Raw genomic sequence first — 20,177 nt, forward strand, 5'->3', positions numbered from 1 at the left:
GAGTCTCTGGGGAACAGTGCCTGAGACAGCACATGCAGTGTTAATGATGGGTTACTATTACATGTCGCAGAGGGAAAGGAAACAGAAAAGGCACAGGTCTGGAAACCACCAAGTTCAGTGGTAGAGATGGGGCCTGGTGATACAGGGGCCAAGACAGAAAAATTAGGTGGGAACAGGTGAGCCAGAAGCCTCTAGGTCTGCACTGCAACTCCTCCCCTTACCTGGCAATCCAGTCTGCCTGATTTCCCACGATCCCCCAGGACCAGGAAGGAGGAGATGGCGCTGAGGGCCATGTGGAGGTTAAACCCCATGTGGCTGTGCCATGACATTGGCAGAAAACCTTCTGCACACTAAACCCCACCCAGACTGCAGCCCCCTTGTGTGTTCACTTATGGCTCTACGCCCTACCCCACGCAAGTGACTGCTACCCGTGGGAACAGCTCGCCCTGGTTTTGCTTTATGGCTTCTGGACTTTGCTCCTGGGTCCTTCTCTGGCCTCCTCCCCCGCCTCTCTGGAACTTTTTGCCTTATTTCTGTCCTGAGCAACACATCCGTGCACCAGGGGAAGCAGGCCTGCCCTCCCACCCGCAACCAGGATAAGACCGCCTCAAGGACATTTCCTCTGCTCACAAATTTTCATGGACAATGAAGGGTCCTCTTCTCTAACAGCAGCTTCCTGGGGCTGGTCTCCATACTAACAGCTCACTGTAGTGCTTTGTTGACCTAGGGTACAGTAACTTGGCAATTGCAAATTTGTTGCTTTTGCAATGGTCCACATTTGCATAGGCGCAACCTTTGCTTTCTGATTGGTTGGTACTGTCTCGTTCCATCCAATCTGACTCCCTCTCTGGAGCCCTCATTTGAATAGTGAGTCTATAAATAGGCTACTTAGCGTTGCAACCGCCGTTTGGGCGACGGTTTGGGTGCTGTTTTCAGTTACAGCCCGAGGGCCGTCGGAGCCCCAGCCCCGATCCCGGACAGGGCGGCAAGCGAGGGGCAGCAGCGGACGCCGGCGGGAAGGGCGGGCCCGCAGCGCAGCCGTGTGCCAGGTGAGGGCGCGGGTTCGGCCGGGCCGAGAGCTTTCCCGCGTCCGCGCGGCGCCGGCTCCTCAGGCCTGGCGAGTCCCGGTGTCCGCGGCCGGAGCGGCGCCGTCGGCCCTGACCCCGTCCCGGAGCGGGAGCCGGGAAGGGAGAGCGAGGACCCGGTGTCCGCGTGGCTCCTCTCGGTCAGCCCCGGCCGGGCAGGGCTGCTGCGGAGACGCCGCCCGGCGGCCTCGGCCTCTGAGGAGGGAGCGGAGCGGCCCCTGGTGGCCCGGGGTCCCGGCGGTGCCCGCGGGGCGCGGACGCTGAGGGCGCCTGGTGTGGTCAGGCGGATCCTGGAGGAAGCACCTTCGTGGCGGTGGGGGGTCCCACAAGTTGGTCTCCTCCTCCTGTTGGTGGGTGGGAACAAGGTGCCCTGCCATTGTACTATGGGTCCTACCACATGCCAGTGTTCTTATTTTGGTGTGTCCATGGTATTTCAGCGGGTTACGGTTGTACTTAGTGGACAAGAGTTGTAAAAAATGGTTCTAGTCACTTGCTCAGCAGCCGTTGCTTGGTCTCTGGGTCTTCCGGCATCCTCAGCTAATTAAGTTTTCCCTGAAGGTCATCCTACTCAGTACATTTTACTGGGACCCCCCAAATGGATGGTTGGGTGCCAGTCACCCATGGACCTCGGATTCTGTCTCAGATCTGCATCATTCCCCTAACTGCATGAGTCAGTTCCGAATTCACTCTCATTGTGAGTGTGGCTTTATAAAAGAGAACAGTCATCTAAAAATCTTTAGACCTTTCATTCAAGTTTCTATGCTGTCATTTCATTCATGTTTCCAGGGTTGTCAGGATTCTATTGATAGAATAAGCAACCTGATTTTTTTAAGGAAGTTCCAAAATTTTAAGAATTAATCAAATTACATAGTATCTTTTTACAGACAGTTGCAACATTGTAAAGACTTTGCCTGACTCCATAAGCCTGATTTTTTTCCTTTAACATATGTTTTGAAATCTTGAAATAGTTTTAGTCGTGGTACTTTTTGGGCCAAGAAAATATGACAGAGGACAGGTGTGGGGAGCAACTCGGACTTGACTGTTACTGGAATTAAGACTTATTCTATACATCTGCTCTCCCACAATATGGCGCTGGGAGAGGAGTAAACTTCTACACAGCTGCCTCTCACCAACTTGACAAGCTGTAGGACCTGCTCCTGATTGGAGGAGAGCAGCGTACTCGGCGTGTGGGTAGCAGAGTTGGGATTGGTGGAAGAGGACTATAAAGGAGGAGAGAGACAACATGCACCAGGAACATCTAAGGGGAACATCTATCTGAAGGAACACCTGTGCAGCCCCCGAGAGAGCCAGCCGGTGCCGGCGGTGTGCCACTCCCCCGTGGAAGTGGGGAAAGTGGCAGGGGGAACCGCCCTTCCATGGAGGTGGAAGGGTCGGTAGCCAACCTGGGAAGAACCAGCAGCAAACCCGGGGAGGGCCGAGCAGACAAAAGAACAGTGCAGGGTCCTGTGTCGTTCCTCCGCGAAGAGGGGGAGCGACAGACAGGGACCATTGTTCTTCCCCAGTCTTGTTCACAGTGGTTTTCACATAATGGTTACTAAAATGTTAGTGGGTGGAAAAAAAAATCTCCGTTTGTGATTTTTGGTTTTAAAAGTCAAACAACAAATCTCTGTCCAGAGTCGTCGTCGTCACAGTCCTCTCATAGACACGTGATAAACTGCACCTTTGCTCCGTCAGTCAGCTGACTTCCTGGCTGCAGCTCGGGGAGTTCCTTGGTCTTCGTCTCCCTGCCTCTCAGTAGCAGCTCAGAAGGAACTCCCTGCTACTCCCGATGTTCATGATTCGGCTTCATCCCGTCTTGCTCTTCTTTTTAGTCCCTTTTGTTTGTTCAAGCCCAGAAGTTGACATGACCCCATGGTAGGATTTGAAATTTATTCACCCTGGTATTCTTTTCCTAGACAACCTTACCCCTGTGTAGTTTCAGGTTGGTCCTGGTTTCCTCCCGTCTTTAGCTAGAGGAATTACATAATGGCTTCTGTTTGTCTGAAAAGAAGGGTCCTCTGATTCACTTGGGTGTGAAGAGCTTTGCTAGTATAATTTAGAATAAGCCTTGGCTTAGAGGGAAGGATATTGTGCTTCATTGTTTTGATAGTTGAAGATACAAATAATGGGTAGAAATAGGACTGAGGCTACTAGGGTTAGGGCACTGCCTAGTTTATTTGGGATTGATCATAGGATTGCATAGGTGGATCGACTATTCTGGTTTAGTATGGGGAAGGGTATACGGGGGTTTGCTGGGGTATTATTGTCAGGGTCTCCCAGCAGGTCAAGGGAAAATAAGACTAGGGTGAGGAAAAAAAACAATAAGAGGAGCTAGGATATATTACATTCTACTGTAAGGGTGACATGCAATTTTATATGAATTGGAAGCGATTGCTGATGGATTATTAGATCCTGTTTCATGTAGGGATAGGAAGTGAATAATTCGTAGGGCTGAAGTGATAAGTGGTATAATGAAGTGGAAAGGAAAGAATTGTATAAGACTGCTTTTGTCAACTGAAAACCTTCCTCAGATTATTCTACTAGACTTGTGCCAGTGTGTGGAAAAGCTAGTGGAGGTTTGTAATTATTGTTGTACCTCACTATGATTTTTTTTCCTCATGGTAGTAGACAATGTATAAATGCTTAGCTATAAATAAAGATAAATAAAGTAGCCCCAGTATTCCAGTATTCTAGTCCCGGTCGGGGCGCCAGATTCTGTCCCAGTTGCCCCTCTTCCAGGCCAGCTCTCTGATGTGGCCCAGGAGTGCAGTGGAGGATGGCTCAGGTTCTTGGGCCCTGCACCCGCATGGGAGACCAGGAGAAGCACCTGGCTCCTGGCTTTGGATCAGCACAGTGCGCCGCCCGCGGCGGCCATTGGAGGGTGAACCAACGGTAAAGGAAGACCTTTCTCTCTCACTGTCCACTCTGCCTGTCAAAAAAAAAAGAAAGAAAGAAAAAGGAAAATAATTAAGTAAAAGTTAAAAAAAAAAAGATGGCCAAGTGTGACTTGGGAGCTTTGACTTTCAAATTTACATTTAAACAGCCATATGTGGCTAGTGGCTGCTGTAATGGATCCTAAAGTTCTATATAGATAATGCAGAGCACACAGTAGTTGCTGTTGTTGGACTGTGTCCTCACAAAGTTCACATATTAGAAACTGAATTCCAGGGCAGGCACCATGGCTCACTTGGTTAATCCTCCACCTGCAGCACTGGCATCCCATATGGGCACTGGGTTCTAGTCCCAGTTGCTCCTCTTCCAGTCCAGCTCTCTGCTGTGGCCCGAGAGGGCAGTGGAGGATGGCTCAGGTGCTTAGGCCCTGCAACCACATGGGAGACCAGGAGGAAGCACCTGGCTCCTAGCTTTGGATCAACGTGGCCCCGGCCATGGTGGCCATTTGGGGAGAACCAGTGGAAGGAGCACCTTTCTCTCTCTCTCTCTCTCTCTCTCTCTCTCTCTCTCTCTCTCTCTGTCTCTCTCTCTCTCTCTCTCACTCTACCTGTCAAATAAGAAAAAAAAAACACCTGAATTCCAAATCTCCTGTGTTGATGGTGTCTGGAGGTAGAGGCTGCAGGAGGTACTTAGGATTGGATGAGGTCAGGACAGAGGGAGCCCCATCGGCATTAGCAGCATTTTAGAAAGAGCGACCTGAGCCAGCATATGTGCTGTGTCCCAGCATGTGATGCTCTGTGTCGTGTTCTAATGCAGTAAGAGGGGTCTCAGCAGATGCTGAGCAGATGTCCGCACCATAGTCTTGGACTAACCAGGTCCAGAACCATGAGCCAAATGAGCTTCTTTATAAATCACCCAGTCTTAGGTATTTTGTTGTAGCAACAGAAAACTAAGATAGTAGCATGCTTTACCCACACACTACCATAGGGCTTTGTTCACTTAACACACCTATATATCTAGGAGACAGACTGTCACAGTCTATTAATTTTTTATAACTGCTGCATCCTCTTATTATTCACAAAGGCAATCCTTTCTCAGTCTGGAGAGCCATAGGCCATCACTTTTATAATAAGCCCTAAGAGTCCACATGTATCATAACCAAGTACCTCCCAACAACTGAAATTCCCAACACTTCATAGTTATCAGCCTGGGCCCGAGAGAGCTTGACACTAACCAGTACCTTTGAGGAACTTGGGAAACAATTTATCATGAGCCACTGCCCTAAAATACATTCAGTGTACGTGGCCTGTGCCCTGAATTCAGCGGTGGTTGGTCTTTTTTAATGGTTCTCCTTTAAAGAGCAAGGTCTTCCAAGAAAGACGGCAGTTAAGGTGGAGCACCTGTGGCTGAGTGGCCAAGGGGCATTGTGCAGCAGTGGGGTGACTGCTCGCTGGTGGTGACTCTCACTGCCTCTCAGTTGTCCTGAAGCCTTGTGGATCTCTGGCTAATTTTGGGCCTTGAGACAGCCTGCCTCTTAGGATATTTCTGCTTGTGAGAAACTTTAAAATTTCCCAGGTCCCAGGGGCCAGCGCTGTGCTGCAGTAGGTTAATCCTCTGTGGCACTGGCATCCCATATGGATGCCAGTTCGAATCCCGGCTGCTCCTCTTCCAATCTGGCTCTCTGCTGTGGCCTGGGAAAGCAGTAGAAGATGGCCCACGTCCTTGGGTCCCTGCACCCATGCAGGAGACCTGGAAGAAGCTCCTGGCTCCTGGCTTTGCATTGGCACAGCTCTGGCCTTTGTGGCCATTTGGGACTGAGCCAGCGGAAGAAAGACCTTTCTTTCTGTCTCCTCTCCCTCTCACTGTCTGTAACTCTACCTCTCAAATAAGTAAATAAAAAGCTTTTAAAAAAAATTTCCCAGGTCCAAATGGCCTCTAGAGAAAGAAATTTCACTAACCTGTTCCGATCTCTTGTTGTTGCTGCCAATGCCGCTGCTTCTTCCTCTTCCTGATTTAATGTATTTATTTGAAAGGCAGAGTTAGAGAGCGAGACAGATTTTCTATCTGCTAATTCACTCCCCAAATGGCTGCAACAACAGCTGGGGTTGGGCCAGGCTGAAGCTAGGAGCCAGGAGCTTCCTCCAGGTCTCTCACTTGGGAGCAGAGGCACAAGGACTTGGGTCATTCTTCTCCTGCCTTCCCAGTACATTAGGAGGGAATGGGATCAGAAGTGGAGCAGCTGGGACTTGAACCTGTGGCCATATGGGATGCTGGCACTGCAAGTGGCTTAGCCTGCTATGCCACAGTGCTGGCCCTAGCTCCTTCTTCTTGAGGTCCCCTCGAGGAAGTAGATGCACTATTTGGTATCAGATCTGGCTACAGACTCAGCTTCAAGTGGCACAATCTCTTAAGAGCATTTTGGGTGGATACTTAGTGCACTGGCTGCTGGGCTTTAGGAGGTTAGACTATATTTCCTAACGATTCATATAGTGGGGTGCAGTGGGGGGGGGAATAAAGGGACCATCTAAAACGCGCTCAGCAATCTTGCTGCATCATCCGTGGGGGCAGACTGGGTGTTAGGCATTGAGGGAAGGGCACAGGGGCTTTGTGGAGAAGGAAGGCTGCCTTTTCAGGATTCCTGACCTAATAGAAAACTGGGGGTGAGGGATGGACAGTGCCTTTTACTACACTCATTTCCAGGCAACCCCTAGAAGAGTGGGCCCAGGTCGTGTAACCTTCAAACCAGGGTTCATCACAGTGGAGTAGACGCACTTATTGGCCCCAATTCCTTGCCCCTCCCTGATCCGCACACTTGCCGTAGTCTCATTGTAGGAAGACTGTGGCTTGCTTTGGCCCATGTGATGAACAAGCAATGAAGACATAGTGGTTCTGAGCCTAGGCTGGAGGGGCCGCGTGAGTTTCTGTGGCCCTCATGTGCTTCTGCCTTCACTGTGAGAAGAGCTGCTCTCGGGGAGCAGCTGCCTCAGCCAGCCCGGGCCCCAGAGTGAATACCTGTGACCAGAGCCGCCATGGCTGATCGGCAGACCCGTGTGAGAAGCAGAGCCAGCCCTGCCAGCACAGCACTCGAGCAAAACTGTGGAGATGATCAGGCACACGTGTCCTAGGTGTCCTCAGTCACCCGGGTTGACTGTCTCGTGCAGCTGAAGTATGAAAACACGGGACAGGGTGAATAAAGAAACTGTTGAACGGTCATCTTGCTGTGATCCCATCTTGCTTAGTTCACTCTGCCCATTTGGCTAGAATCTGCCCAGGTGTCCTCCCTCCCCAAAATTCCTTTGGGTCAGCACTTTATGAGTTTTGGGCCCATCTTGAACACTGTCCCTGTTATTGTAGCCCTGGACTTGTTAGGTCGCAGTCCCTGGCTTCACCACTTAGCTCTGCTCATTTACAATCCCAGGTGTCTGTGTTTTGTGCATTTAGAGTCTCAAAACTCTTCTCTCCTAACATTTTTTAGGTTCCAGGCTTTTTTTGATTCTCAATTGCATGTCTGTTAAATGCAACCCTTCGCTTGTATAAGGCTTGCTCTCTGCACTTATTTCAGTTGGCCTTTATGCAAAGTCTGCTTTAACAGCATGCAGGCTCAATGTTCATTAGAAACCCTTCTCCCCATCTTGTAGCCGCCTGCCTTCACTTTCCATCCAAGTTCAACCTAACCCAGCTGGCTTTTTCCTACCTGTATCACCACGACCTACAGAGCGGAAAGAATGGTGATTGTAACCCACTCTGTGTTTTGGGATGGTGTATGACATAGCATTACTGTGACCAGAGCTAACACTGATGAGGTTGTAGGTTCAGGTGCTACAACAGAGACCCACACAACAGTAGGTTAAAATAAAAAATCAGTTTATTGGGCTCTTGAGTAACGATGTGGTGAGGATGTCCGGGGCTAGTGTTTTGGCTCATGTGTCAGGGACCCAGGTGCCTTTTATTGCTCTGCCTTCCTTGGGGTGTGGCTCTCATCCACATGGAGATTTCATACCCTTCATTTCCTTCCACCCTGCAAGCCCACACAGCTACAGCGTGGTGCAAAACCCTCTTTCCAGCAGTACCCGCCAACACTTAAAGCTTCAGCTTGAAGCCCTGTTTCCGCTTCTGTTCCATCCTCGGCGTCTTCCTCTTTTTGAATGGGGGTGCTGCTCCATACTGCGTTCTCCAAGACTCTGCAGCTTCCCAATCCCACCAGGATGTCAGGAGCCAGAGCCAGTGGAGCCTGTTGCCCTGGACGTGGGAGGCCCTGGCTTCCAGGATGGGAAGCTGCAAAGCAATGTTAACATTGTGCCTTCCAGACTTTGCCAGACACCAGTCCTCCTCGCCTTGCTCTGTCTTCCCCACCCTCATCTCCCTGCTGACCTCTAGCCTTTAAGTAGCCAGAGGGCCTCTGCTTTCTCCTGGCCTTCCCTATAACACCTCAGGAGTGTAGAAAGCACACAGAGCCTTGTTAAAGTAGGTGCCTGTGTCTTGGAGATTGACTCAGGACAGCTGGCATAGGGGAGCCCCCAGGTGGAGGCATACGTCCCTGTGTTGGCAGGGTGGAACACCCTGACTCCATGTGAGCCTTCCAGACCACGTGGATGTGTGTCTTCATCTGGTTGCTTATTTGCATCCTTACATCATCCTTTCTGATCAGTTGGCAAGACTAAGTAACTATTTTTCTGGATTCTAGCAAGTGATTGTGCCCAAAGAGGGATGTCACAGGAATCCGGATTTATAGCTACCCAGTCAGAAGCACAGGTGGCAAACTGGATTTTTGATTGGCACCTGAAGTAAGGTCAGCTTGTGGGACTAAGCCCTTAGCTTGTGCGACCTGACACTAGCTGTGTCATAATTGAATTGAATTATAGAATGCCCACTTGGCATTCACAGAGAATTGCAGAACTGCCCATTGGTTTTGGTTTTAAAAAGATTTGTTTATTTACTTTAAAGGCAGAGTTACAGAGAGAGAGAGAGAGAGAGAGAGAGAAAGAGGTTTCCATCCGCTGGTTCACTTCCCAGTTGGCTGCAATGGCCGGAGCTGAGCCAATCCAAAGCCAGGAGCCAGAGGCTTCCCCTGGGTCCCCCACATGGGAACAGGGGCCCAAGGACTTCGGCCATCTTCTACTGCTTTCCCAGGCCATAGCAGAGAGCTGGATCAGAAGTGGAGCAGCTGGGACTTGAACCAGCTCCCATATGGGAGGCCGGCACTGCAGGTGCCAGCTTGACCCACTACACCACAGCGCTGGCCTCTGCGCATTGTTATTAGTACCATTTCATCTTATATTTTAGACTCAGGAATACTGGTAGCTTGCTGAAGTGCTTCTCACTCCTAGTGACAAACTTTGGACAGTGACTTGGGAGGTATTATGATCCAGATATTCTGACCACCCCCAAGGCCCTCCGAGACCGACAAGAGGAAGCGGGTCCTCTGCGAGCCGGAGGTCTAGTCCCCCTCTTTGACTGGTTCTCAGTGATTCAGGGGAGAGAAAGCACCAGAACACCTGGTATTTGATTTAAAAGTCTACGCCTTGAGGATGTGTTTTTGGGTTCTTGGAGACTGACTTAATGGAGGAAGAGAAATGAGAGTTCTTGCTGGTGCTGTGCCCCTGGGGTGGGCTTGAGTCCCTCGGAGGCTTCTAGAAGCAGTCTTGCTTTTCTTGCCTGTGGCCCCTGTTACTGCATATAATAAATATTTGACAACATTTTAATTTCTCACCATCTGGCTAGAATTGCTTATGAATATCACACCCATGAATGTAAGCAAATAAATATTTTATAAGCACCACTGAGATGCCAATATTCAGAAAACAGGACTTGCAGGTGACAGAGGCAGGACAGTCACTCCGTGTTTTCCTCGGGGGCTTCGCTTTCTTCACCTTCTGCCGAGGACTCTGGAGGGGGCGTTTTCTTGGCGGGGGCCTCGCTGAGCTCCCTGTGGGAAGAGAGCAGAGCAAGGCTTCCACTCCTGCCACTCTCCCTGCCTCCCCAAACTCAGTACGGTGAAGTGGCCCTGTCACGTACCCTGCGTCCTTGTCGGGAAGCTCTTCCTTTACGGAAGGCTCCTTGTCCAGGGGCAAGTCCTTGGCTTTCTTGCGTGTGCCACCGAAAGGGCTGAGCAGACGCCTCAGCCAGAGTGGCCACCTCAGCCGGAAGAAGCCCTAGGAAAGACAAAAAGACATGTGAATTGAGCATTTTCCCTGCTGTCTCCAGCCACACACTGCAGCCTCCTCCCATTTACCTGAGTCTCATCTTCCGAACACTTTCTAGGCACTGATTGGTGAAAGCTCCTTGGGGAAAAACACACACAAGACCATTAGAGACGAGTGCCATTGTTCACTTCTCACAGTGTGCATCTCCGGTCTTCCTGGGATGACGCATGCACCTCAGCCATCACTGCAGTGAGTGCTCACTACAAGCCTGGGGTCTCAGACGCAGTACCCAGGGTGCTGGGCTTCCAGGAGCCCTCTGTCCCTACAGACCTGCAGTGTCTCTGGGGAGACTTTTGTCTGTTGTCAGTCCCAGTGCCTTTCTCAGCCAAGTGTGCTTGCGCAGTGGACACACTGCACCACCACATGGGGCAGAAGTATTTTCTCTCTCCAGAGGCATTTGACACCTGCCCCTTTAGGATTTAGCCTCACAAGCATCATTCACTGGGGTGTAGGGAGAAAATGCTTGTGTTTCCATAGCTGCTCTAGTCCCCTATAAATTGAATCCTATGAAGCAATGCCCGAGTCCAATAGCAACGTTACCCAGCTCAAAGATTTTTCTCACTGCAGGGTGTCTGTCACTGATGGAAGATTGAGTAGTGAAACCAGTTTAAAGGACAAAACCAGCGTGGAAATACAAGGTACCCTTTTTGAATATGATTAAAACAGAAAAAGAGTGCATTGTTTCAGCAACTGCTTGTGTCTACAGAGCGTGTGGGTATTGATTTGCAATAGAAATTGTAGCACACAGCCCAAACTCACTATGACCAAGGGAGAAGTCCCTGGCTGGGGAGGAACCTTCCTCTCTGTGATACTCACTGGCAGTGTGACTATGGGACCAGTATTGTCCCTTTCTCCTTGTATCCTTATCATAACAGGGAGAGACAAACGGTCTGAGAAGGTGTGAATAAAAGGCATAGGCAGCGGGGGTCTGGAAACCAGTAAGTTTTCCAGCCACCTCATACGTTTTACTCTCCAGCAGCCTTGAGGGCGACTGTCCCCCTTCCCCCAGTGTCATGTGTCTTTCCATAGCCCTTCTCCGAGCCTCTGGAAAGGCCTCTGAACTGGCCAGATGCCACCAGCAGCAGGAACAGCACAACCAAAGCCCCTCCCTAGCTGCTGTGTCTCGGAAGGACCACTGACAGCACATGTGTCCGTGCTGGTGCCGTCTCCCCAGCCATGGCTGGGGACCAGATTTGCTGGAATCAGGCAAAACACTCAGATGGATAGTCTTCTGCCTCTGGCAATGTCCTCATTCTAAAATGAGCAGGTTTAAATAGATGAGTTCTCAGTACTCCTCTACTTCTAAAATTCTAATGTAACAATTGTCAGACTGATACTTACGTTGAAGATTTTTCTATGTCTTCTCTTCCTCTTCCTCTATGAGAGTAAATCTGTTTTGTAAGGAAAAGCAGTCATTATTCACCATAATGATTCTATCTCCAAATCATTTACCTTCCCTTTCTTTCTCTAAAAGCCTTGCCTGCCCAATAAGATAGCTTTTTTGAGGACAGGAATTCTGTCTTGTTAATAGTTCTCACTCTTCCACAGTCCTTGGTCTTGAATGCCTCTGGGACTTAATACATTCTATTGACAGCCAGTCATCAGTGAGTCCTCTTAAAAGTGGAATGGGAGTGCAGCGTCATGCATTTAATCTATACTAATTTGGGAACATGGAAGTTGTAGTCCTTAAACAAAATTTAAAAAATCTGGAAGAAAAAAAAGTGGAGTAGTAGGAAACACCCTTAACCTGCTGAAAGTATGGACCAGAAACCTAAACAATGGTGTTTTAAAGGCAAGAACAGGAGTAGGATACTTATTAGACTGCTACTAGTCATCATTGTTGAAAAGGCTGAAATTAGTGCAATAAGAAAAATAAATGGGGTATAATTACTGCAAAGGAAGAGACAAAACTGTCATCATTTGCATAGGAGATGGTAGACAACCTAAAAAAAAAAGCCCAAGATAATCAGCTGACATTTTGTTGGACGTAACATGTGGGTCCGGGGAGGTGACTAGGTGCTGAGTCAGGAGAGTAGTACAGTGAATCTCCTGTTTGTTGTGCACCACCAGTGACTAGAGGGAAAATGGAGTACAGAGCCCTTCTTTAATAGCAATAGAAAGGAATAAACTATCTTGGAATAAACTCAACGAAAGTTGTGTAAGATTTATGTGATGAGGATGCTCTTCTGAAGTCCATAAAATGTCATGTTTCTAGGGTATCATAAAGATGTCAGTTCTCAAATTAATCTACAAATTCAAGGCAACTTAACTCAAACCCCAAGAAAACTTTTTACAAAATCTGACCAGCTGCCATCTTTTAGGAAAAAATAGATGAGAAAAACTACTAAATTTATGAAAAAGATTAGAGAGCAGGAGCTTGCCCTACACTGAAACTATGTAGTGTTAGGGTGGGCACTACCCATGCTGGTCTCTTTCTCATCTCTATGCTGTGATCACTTACTTCTTGTGGCTAGACATGTCTTTTAAAAAACTTTCATTACCTCCACTTTGACTATGACCTTGTCTAAACAAGATAAGAATCGGAGAACTCAGAGGGCTTCCATAGCCTTGGAAACTCATGACTGGAGCATAGGGAGATTACTGATGCCATAGACAGGAGTGTCAATTGGTAAAGTCAACAACAGGAGTCACTGTGCACTTACTCCTCATGTAGGATCTCTGTCCTTAATGTGCTGTGCATTGAGATTCAATGCTATAACGAGTACTCAAACAATATATTTCACTTTGTGTTTCTATGGGGGTGCAAACTGTTGAAATCTTTACTTAATGCATACTAAACTGATCCTCTGTAAAAAAAAACAAAAAAAAAAGAAATTATCAATTCCCAACTTGACTCTCACTGGGATTAAACATGACAATAGGTCTGATCTGATTTCATCATCATTTAAAAAAATCATCTATTATTTTTCACTTTATGTTTCTGTGTGGGAGCAAACTGTTGAAATCCTTACTTAATGTATACTAAGCTGATCTTCTGTATATTAAGATAATCGAAAATGAATCTTGATGTGAATGGAAGGGGAGAGGGAGTGTGAGATGGGAGGGTGCAGGTGGGAGGGACGGTATGGGGGGGAAACAATTGTAATCCATAAATCGTACTTTGGAAATTTATATTCATTAAATAAAAGTTAAAAAAACTTTCATTGAAGATAGACAGATTTCATGTATACAGATTCAGGAACATAGTGATACTTTCCACCTTACCCTCCCTCCTGCCCACACTCCGATCCCTTATTCTTCCCCCCTCTCCTATTTCCATTCTTATTTTATGAAGATCTATTTTCAGTTAACATTATACTCATAAGATTAACCCTATACTAAGTAAAATGTTCAACAACTAGTATGAAGAAAAAAATTCACTGTTCTTCAACAGTTCACACAAAAGCTATTTAAAATCGTCACATCTCAGGGATTTTTCAAGATGGTGGCATAGGGAGGTAGCTTGCTGCTCTAGTCTAGGGGTGGATAGTTAAAAAAAAAGTGGAAGGAGTGCAATCTCAGGGAAGGTTTAGGGAGAAAATGGTAGAGGAAACTCCATGCAAATTGGATGGACGCTGTGGACCTATGTGGAGGGTGTGGACTTGCACAGTTTGAGACCCCAGCAGCTGAGAGCCTCAGCAGCAGCTTTGGAATGAGGCAAGACCATACTGCAGCAGCTCAAGCCACTGGCAATAAAGCTGTGGGAAAAGCCTGGCATGGGTCTGGCTTGGAGCTCTGTGGGGGATGATGTACCTGCCAACCTAGAGCAAAAAAAAGTGGGGGAGTTCACGTTTCTCTCTCCCGACCTCAGGCACTGGAATGCTGTAACTAGCCAAGAGAGGGCAGGCACCATTTTGGAGATACGTAACAGCTGCTCCAGCTAGTCACCGTGAACCCAGCAACCAACCTAGAGGAGATGCCGGACTCTGGGAGAATTGACAGGGGGCTGGGTGCTTGTGACTGTGGGAGCCTTGTGTGGTGGGACTGTGAAAACACTGGGCTGTGTGGGAGGGTGCAGGCAAGCTCCAGGGAGGGAACACATCTTAGAGCAGCTTGATGCAGGAGTCAGCTGCAGTGCATCAGCTGAACTCATTTAGACAAAGTCTTAGACATTGGAGCAGTAGGATGCTACGTAGATCTAATGACTCTGTAAGATAATACTTTTGTCTTTCGGCTGCGTGCTTTCTCCCAAGGGCAGAGACAGTTCCTTGAGGGTGGAGAGTATATAATCTCATCATTTCAGCAATGAGGAAAGAAATCAGTGGTAGAAGAGAGTACATCAAATCCCTGACACAATTTTGGAGAACTTCTGCCACTTTACTCTGGCCTTCTTACACTTAACCTCTCCAAATGTCCAGTCCCTTGTTATCTCGGTTCCAGTTGCACGGAGATTTCCCACGAGTGGGGTTCCTTTAAAAAATCTGTGGAATGTGCTTTTCAAGGGAAAGAGTAAAGCGCATCTCAGTCTTGGTGACTAAAGAGGAAGGTCAGCTCATGGTACGTGGAAAGTGGCTTTGATGTACAGTCTGTGGATTCCGAATCTATTACAAAGGAAGGATGCACTCTGGCAACCTGAACGAGTCGTCCTTACCTCAATGAGACAGAAGATGATAACCAGCATCGTAACCACTGCCGTCACAGATATTGCCACGATGAGCTTGTTGTGATAGCCGTGTTCTTGAGCTCCTTTTGCGAGCTAAGAAAGAGCACAGTTTAAAAAGACAGAATAAAGAGCTGGAAAATATGGATGCTAAATATTCAGAACCCCGTTCTTCAGGTGAGTGGTGTAAAAGATCTTAAAAGACCATACAAAATCTGCTGTATTATATATAATCTTGGTATTACTCATTTTCTCTACAGTGTGTTAGGTCTGCCTCCAAACAAAGTGTCACCGTCTTGGCAAAAGTTACATTACCGAGACAAGATCTGGACTGGGAGCCCCTGGTCTTCCCGCTTGGGGTCTCCTAAGGGATGGGAAAGTGCAGATCTCCTGTCCTCACCTTACTCGACTCCTGCTCTTTCTGTCCACTCGGGGCTTCTGTACTCTCATTGATATAGGTCTCAGTCCTCCACTGCTCTGTGTCCCATTCTTCCTTGGCTATCTTTTCTTCCTGCTGCTCACTGAGGAGCTTCATCAGGATGCCTGTTTTGGAGATGAGCTTGGCACAGGGCAGTTGCACCTGGGCCTCAGAGCAGTCCATTTTCAGAGTGCGGATGACGTGAGAAATGAGCCTTCTCACGTCAGTGTTGGGGATGAGGGACTGTAGCTGCTGATTCAGCTGAATTTCAAACTGTTCTCCCTGGGACAGCATCACGGGGTAGGTGAAGCCTACAGGCATGGTGGGGGCTTCAGTGCCCTCGCTGGGGTATTCCCACTGTGTTTCCTTGGTTTGGTCCACAGTCGGCATTAGGTCGAACTCGGTCCCAGCAGAATCTGTAGCTGAAGGATCTGTGTGCATTTTGTCGCCAGGGAGCGTTTCTTCATGTGCAGTGGTGTTTTCTGGCAAAATGTTTTTTTCAAAAACACGCCCTCCGGAATGGTTTTCCTCCCTAGTGTCTTCTATAGAAGGTTCTCTCAGAGGAGGACTCCCCTGAGAATGCAGGCCTCCAGGGGATGAGAAAGCCTCTCCGGAGGGGGAGTTTATGAGACTCCGCAGTGCAGGGAACGGAGGCCTCTTCCCAGCCATCTGCCTGTTGAGGGAATTTTTCCTTCTGAACTTCCGACTCAGTTTGGCCTTGGGGGTTCGGAGGACCAGGTGAGAGCGAGTTTTGTGAAAGCGGTAATTTTGTCTGGAATGCGAGGTTGGTTTCCCTGCCGCCTTATTTTTGGCTCTAGCATTGGCATCTTCTAAGACAAAAATGGTGTAGGTTAAGTCTTTTCCTTTGTTGTTGATCTCAGAGAGAGATTTTGCAGGGGAGGTAGAAGGCCTGCCCAGGATGTGTTTCTTCAGGAAAGAGGGGGCTGCAGCCTCACGTTCCTTTGTGAGCAAGGGCTCCGTGTGCAAGGAGTTTCCGGCCACCTGCCTGGGCCTCTGAGCCACTTGAAGCTCCTTCAGCTCCCTGGAGCCTGCTCTCCCAAGCCTTCTTCCCCCAATGCTCTCTGCAAAGGGCCAGGTGCCCCGTCTCCTCCCGAGGCTCTTCCTCATCTCCTGGAGGTGCCTTTTCCGTAAGCCCTTTGGCCCCTTGATGACTTTTTTCACTCTATGCAGCCTGTACCCCACACTTGGCATGGTTGCCAGGCTGTTCTCCTGTGACGGGGCAGTTTCTGATTTCTTTTGGAGGATTTGAGGGTTAAATTGATGACCTAACAGGATAGGCTGCATAAGCATGGCCTTTTCTTCCTTCTTAACCTCATCTATTTTTTCTTGAATTTCTTCATCTAACAAATTCTGTAGAAAATAGAGCTTTCTCAACTTATTTCTGTAAGGATGAGAGGGCCTTCTTATGTGGGTTTTCACGTAGCTCAGGGACTTATCTCTATCTTGCACATTTGAAAAAAGTAGTGTAATGAATGGTAATAATGTTGATTCTACATTTTGTAGATTTTCCTCTGAGAAATAAGGCAATATGTAATTCAGTGCACTAATAACGTCACTTTCATCGTTGAAGTCCCGCTGTTCACTCATGTGGCTTGGGAAGTCCACGCTGTTTCTCTCTGATACTGGGTTCTCTGGCTCAATAGTCAGCTGCTTGCTGGTGTTGTTCTTCTGGGCTTGCAGTATCTTCATGAATGCCCCCTTTGGGTTCCCTATAGATGCTTCTTCAACTGTCAAAAAAAGAAGAGACTGCTTTTTGGTACGGAAGACTGATGGGACAGCTTTATGTCAGTCCACAGCCCTACACTCTGATCAATTAAATTAGGAGTCAAATCCAATATTTGGGGTACCATTGAGACTTTAGAGAGAAAAGTAAAACCAAACTCAAACCTATGAAATGGCAACAAAAAAGGAGAAAAAGATATTTTTGAGAGGGGCATTTAGAAGAGTTCACAGTGTTAAAAAGCAGTAACTATGATCAGTATTATTTCATTGGTTTCCAATGACCAACCACTCCAGGCTTAGAATAAGGCTGGAAGACAAATGGCCCCACCCAGCTGCCCCTTCTGTGGCTCTGCCCCTGCTTCTCAGCCACATCATTCCACAGTCCTGCCTCATGCTGAGGGAGCACGAGGCTTCCTCCCTCCCTCCCTCCCTCCCTCCCTGTGGCCCTGTGTTCTTGCTGCCATCACAGGTGTCCATGGCAAGAGATAGGCATGTAAGGGGAGTGAGGGCAGAGGTGGTCAAGCCAAGGGGCCTTGCTCCTCACCTCAGTGTGTTCTTTCCCACCCTTGTAAAGGGAGATTAACAATGCTTGTTCTTCTCACCTCTTGAGATGAAGGGAATAATATAATTGGTAGGAAACTGGTCTGAAAGGTGAGCAACATTGTGTAGATGGGTATACAGTTATCACTGTGCTAATGCCTCAGATCCCTGACTGAGATCCAATTCAAGCTGTCTAAGGAAGAAAGCGGTCACATTTTGAAAGTCATGACGTCAGTGGTAATAACCCTCATATACAGAAAGATACTTAAAAGTACCCAAGTGTTCTGTGGATAGAAAAGTGAGACTCAGAGCAGGTTCAGAATTGGACAGTCTACAGGAATGGAGGAGCCTTCCGACTGCATCAGAGGAGCCAGGCAGCCATTTCTGGTTATGGGACCAGAAACTCCCAGGCTCCCAATAAAACAGCATCACTTGTACTCTTTTCTACAAGTGCAAAAACAAACAACCGCAGTGAGCAGTGTAGACCTGTTCTATAAGACAGAGGGCCCTTGAGGCCCAACACATAGAAAACCAGTTTATAGACTGTGTGCAAATGAGTTATCATTGAAAAGCAAAGCACCCAAGAGCACAGAACACCACGTGTGTGGTTCCCAACATTACTTCCTTCCCCTTCCACCTCTTTTCCATGATCCTTTGTGCATATGTAAATTACATAGCAGTAACTATGTTATTAAATTACATAGCGGTGATTGGGAACCTGACTTTCAGCAAGGGAGCAGTGTAGCAATTTAGGGAGTTTAAATCTGAATGAATGAATAAAAATTCAGCAATTAATTACATTGTTACTTTAAACTTGAACCTAAAATTTTAAGATAAGAAATTTAAAACAAATAAAAATTAAAAAAGATCCTCAGGAAGTTCCGACTCACGGCAATGTGTCGTATTTGGCAGGCATTCATTGTCACAGTGAAGCTTGACAGTGTTGCAGACAACCTCGATAGTATGTTTAAATTGGCAGAGGCAGCAGGCCATATGGCTAGGTAAGATCCTATGAATAGAGACAGAGAATTAAGTTACCTGTAAAGGGGTTCCTTGGGTGGGTCAAACAGGTGAGCCAAGGTGCCAGCAAAGGAGTTCTTGAGGTATGTGGCCAGGACATTTGGGTAGGAGCCTGGTGGCCAATTGTTGGTCTTGAATATGAGAATAAAGGAAGGAGGGAGAGGTGGCCCAAGGAGGCATAGGCATGGAAGTGGGTGTGGTGTATCCAAAATAAAGTCAACAGGGTGAGCATTGGGCACCATGGATCTGTCGTTTGACTCAGGGGTGTCTCCTTCCAGTTCACAAGTCTCACTGTGGGTTGGGAGTGCACAGGAGGACTTCCCCCAACCTCTGGAGTCCCCTTCTCCATCCCTGTTGGAAGTGTTCACTATTAGAAACTACTCTGGTCCCAGAAAAACAACTGACTGCAGTAATTGTTGGAAAAGATGTGGAGAAAAAGGAACACTCGCTCACTGATGGGTGAGTGAAAGTAATTTGACCAGGCAGGTGTTTAGCCCAGCCATGAAGATGCTGCTTGGGACAAGCACATCCCCTTCTGGAGTGCCTGGCTCCATTTCTGATCCCTGTTTCCTGCCAGGGAGTGCCCTGGGATGTGTCAGGTGGTGCTTCCCTAAATACCCAGAAATGGAAAGACTGCAACTTATGGTAGGTGTGTGTTTTTAAGAAACTGTCAGTCTATTTTTATTATAGATATTTTTAATTTATCATTTCAAAAGTTTCTGTGGAAGGAAGAGAGAGAAACACACACAAACACACACATCTTTTCTTTTTTTTTTCTTTTTGACAGGCAGAGTGGACGGTGAGAGACAGAGACAGAGAGAAAGGTCTTCCTTTTGCCATTGGTTCACCCTCCAATGGCCGCTGCAGCCGGCGCGCTGTGGCCGGCGCATCGTGCTCATCCAAAGCCAGAAGCCAGGTGCTTTTCCTGGTCTCCCATGCAGGTGCAGGGCCCAAGGACTTGGGCCATCCTCCACTGCACTCCCAGGCCATAGCAGAGAGCTGGCCTGGAAGAGGGGCAACCGGACAGAATCTGGTGTCCCGACCGGGACTAGAATCCGGTGTGCTGGCACAGCAAGTCGGAGGATTAGCCTATTGAGCCACGGTGCTGGCCACATCTTTTCATTAGGTAGTTTACTCCCCAAATGTCTGCGACATCCAGGGCTGCGCCAGGCCAAAGCCAGGAGCTCAGAAACTAGTTTGGTTTTCCATGTGAGGAGCAAGAACTCAAGTCCTTGGGGCATCACCCACTGCCTTCCAGGGTGCACGTTAGCAGGAAGCTGGGGTGGAGCAGAGCCGGGACTTGGATCCAAGCATTCTGATGTGGGATTGGAGTATCCCAGGTAGTGGCTTAACGGCTGCACCAAACGCCTGCCTCATAAACAGTTTAATTTTTATTTGTTTTATTTTTTAAAGCTTTTATGTAATGAATGCAAATTTCATAGGTACAACTTTAGGAATATAGTGTTTTTTCCCCCATACCTGCCCTCCCACCCCCACTCCCATCCTACCTCCTACTCCCTCTCCCATCCCATTCTTCATTAAGATTCACTTTTGATTGACTTTATATACAAAAGAGCAACTCTATACTAAGTAAATATTTCAACACTTTGCACCAACCCCCCACCCCACAACATAAAAAGTACTGTTTGAGAACAAGTTTTGCAGTTAATTCTCAT

The 20,177-nt window shown here is 47.9% G+C and overlaps 2 protein-coding genes across 5 annotated transcripts in view; one reads left to right on the forward strand and one right to left on the reverse strand.

Moving 5' to 3' along the window:
• Window positions 1-20,177, forward strand: part of LOC127482659 (zinc finger protein 286A-like) — a 151,042-nt gene that overhangs the window by 79,416 nt on the left and 51,449 nt on the right. The window contains exon 6 of the mRNA XM_070067679.1: window positions 10,748-10,818. The gene's annotated coding sequence lies outside the window, so the exon portion shown is untranslated. The remainder of the gene's footprint in view (window positions 1-10,747; window positions 10,819-20,177) is intronic.
• Window positions 9,435-20,177, reverse strand: part of LOC103346476 (leucine-rich repeat-containing protein 37A2) — a 32,604-nt gene continuing 21,861 nt past the window's right edge. For 2 of the 4 annotated variants that reach the window (XR_011385809.1, XR_011385807.1), the window contains 4 exons: window positions 18,372-18,490; window positions 15,181-16,946; window positions 9,993-14,876; window positions 9,435-9,903 (listed from right to left, as the gene is read on the reverse strand). Coding sequence is in view for 1 of the 4 variants with exons in the window: in XM_070067678.1 (XP_069923779.1) it covers window positions 14,673-14,876; window positions 15,181-16,946; window positions 18,372-18,490 (2,089 nt within the window). In the remaining 3 variants the exon portion in view is untranslated. Of the gene's footprint in view, window positions 14,877-15,180; window positions 16,947-18,371; window positions 18,491-20,177 lie in introns of all 4 variants that reach the window. The other 2 variants (XR_011385808.1, XM_070067678.1) reach the window with 2 other exon arrangements.

Source organism: Oryctolagus cuniculus, unplaced genomic scaffold, assembly GCF_964237555.1.
Source record: "Oryctolagus cuniculus unplaced genomic scaffold, mOryCun1.1 SCAFFOLD_55, whole genome shotgun sequence".
NCBI lineage: Eukaryota > Metazoa > Chordata > Mammalia > Lagomorpha > Leporidae > Oryctolagus > Oryctolagus cuniculus.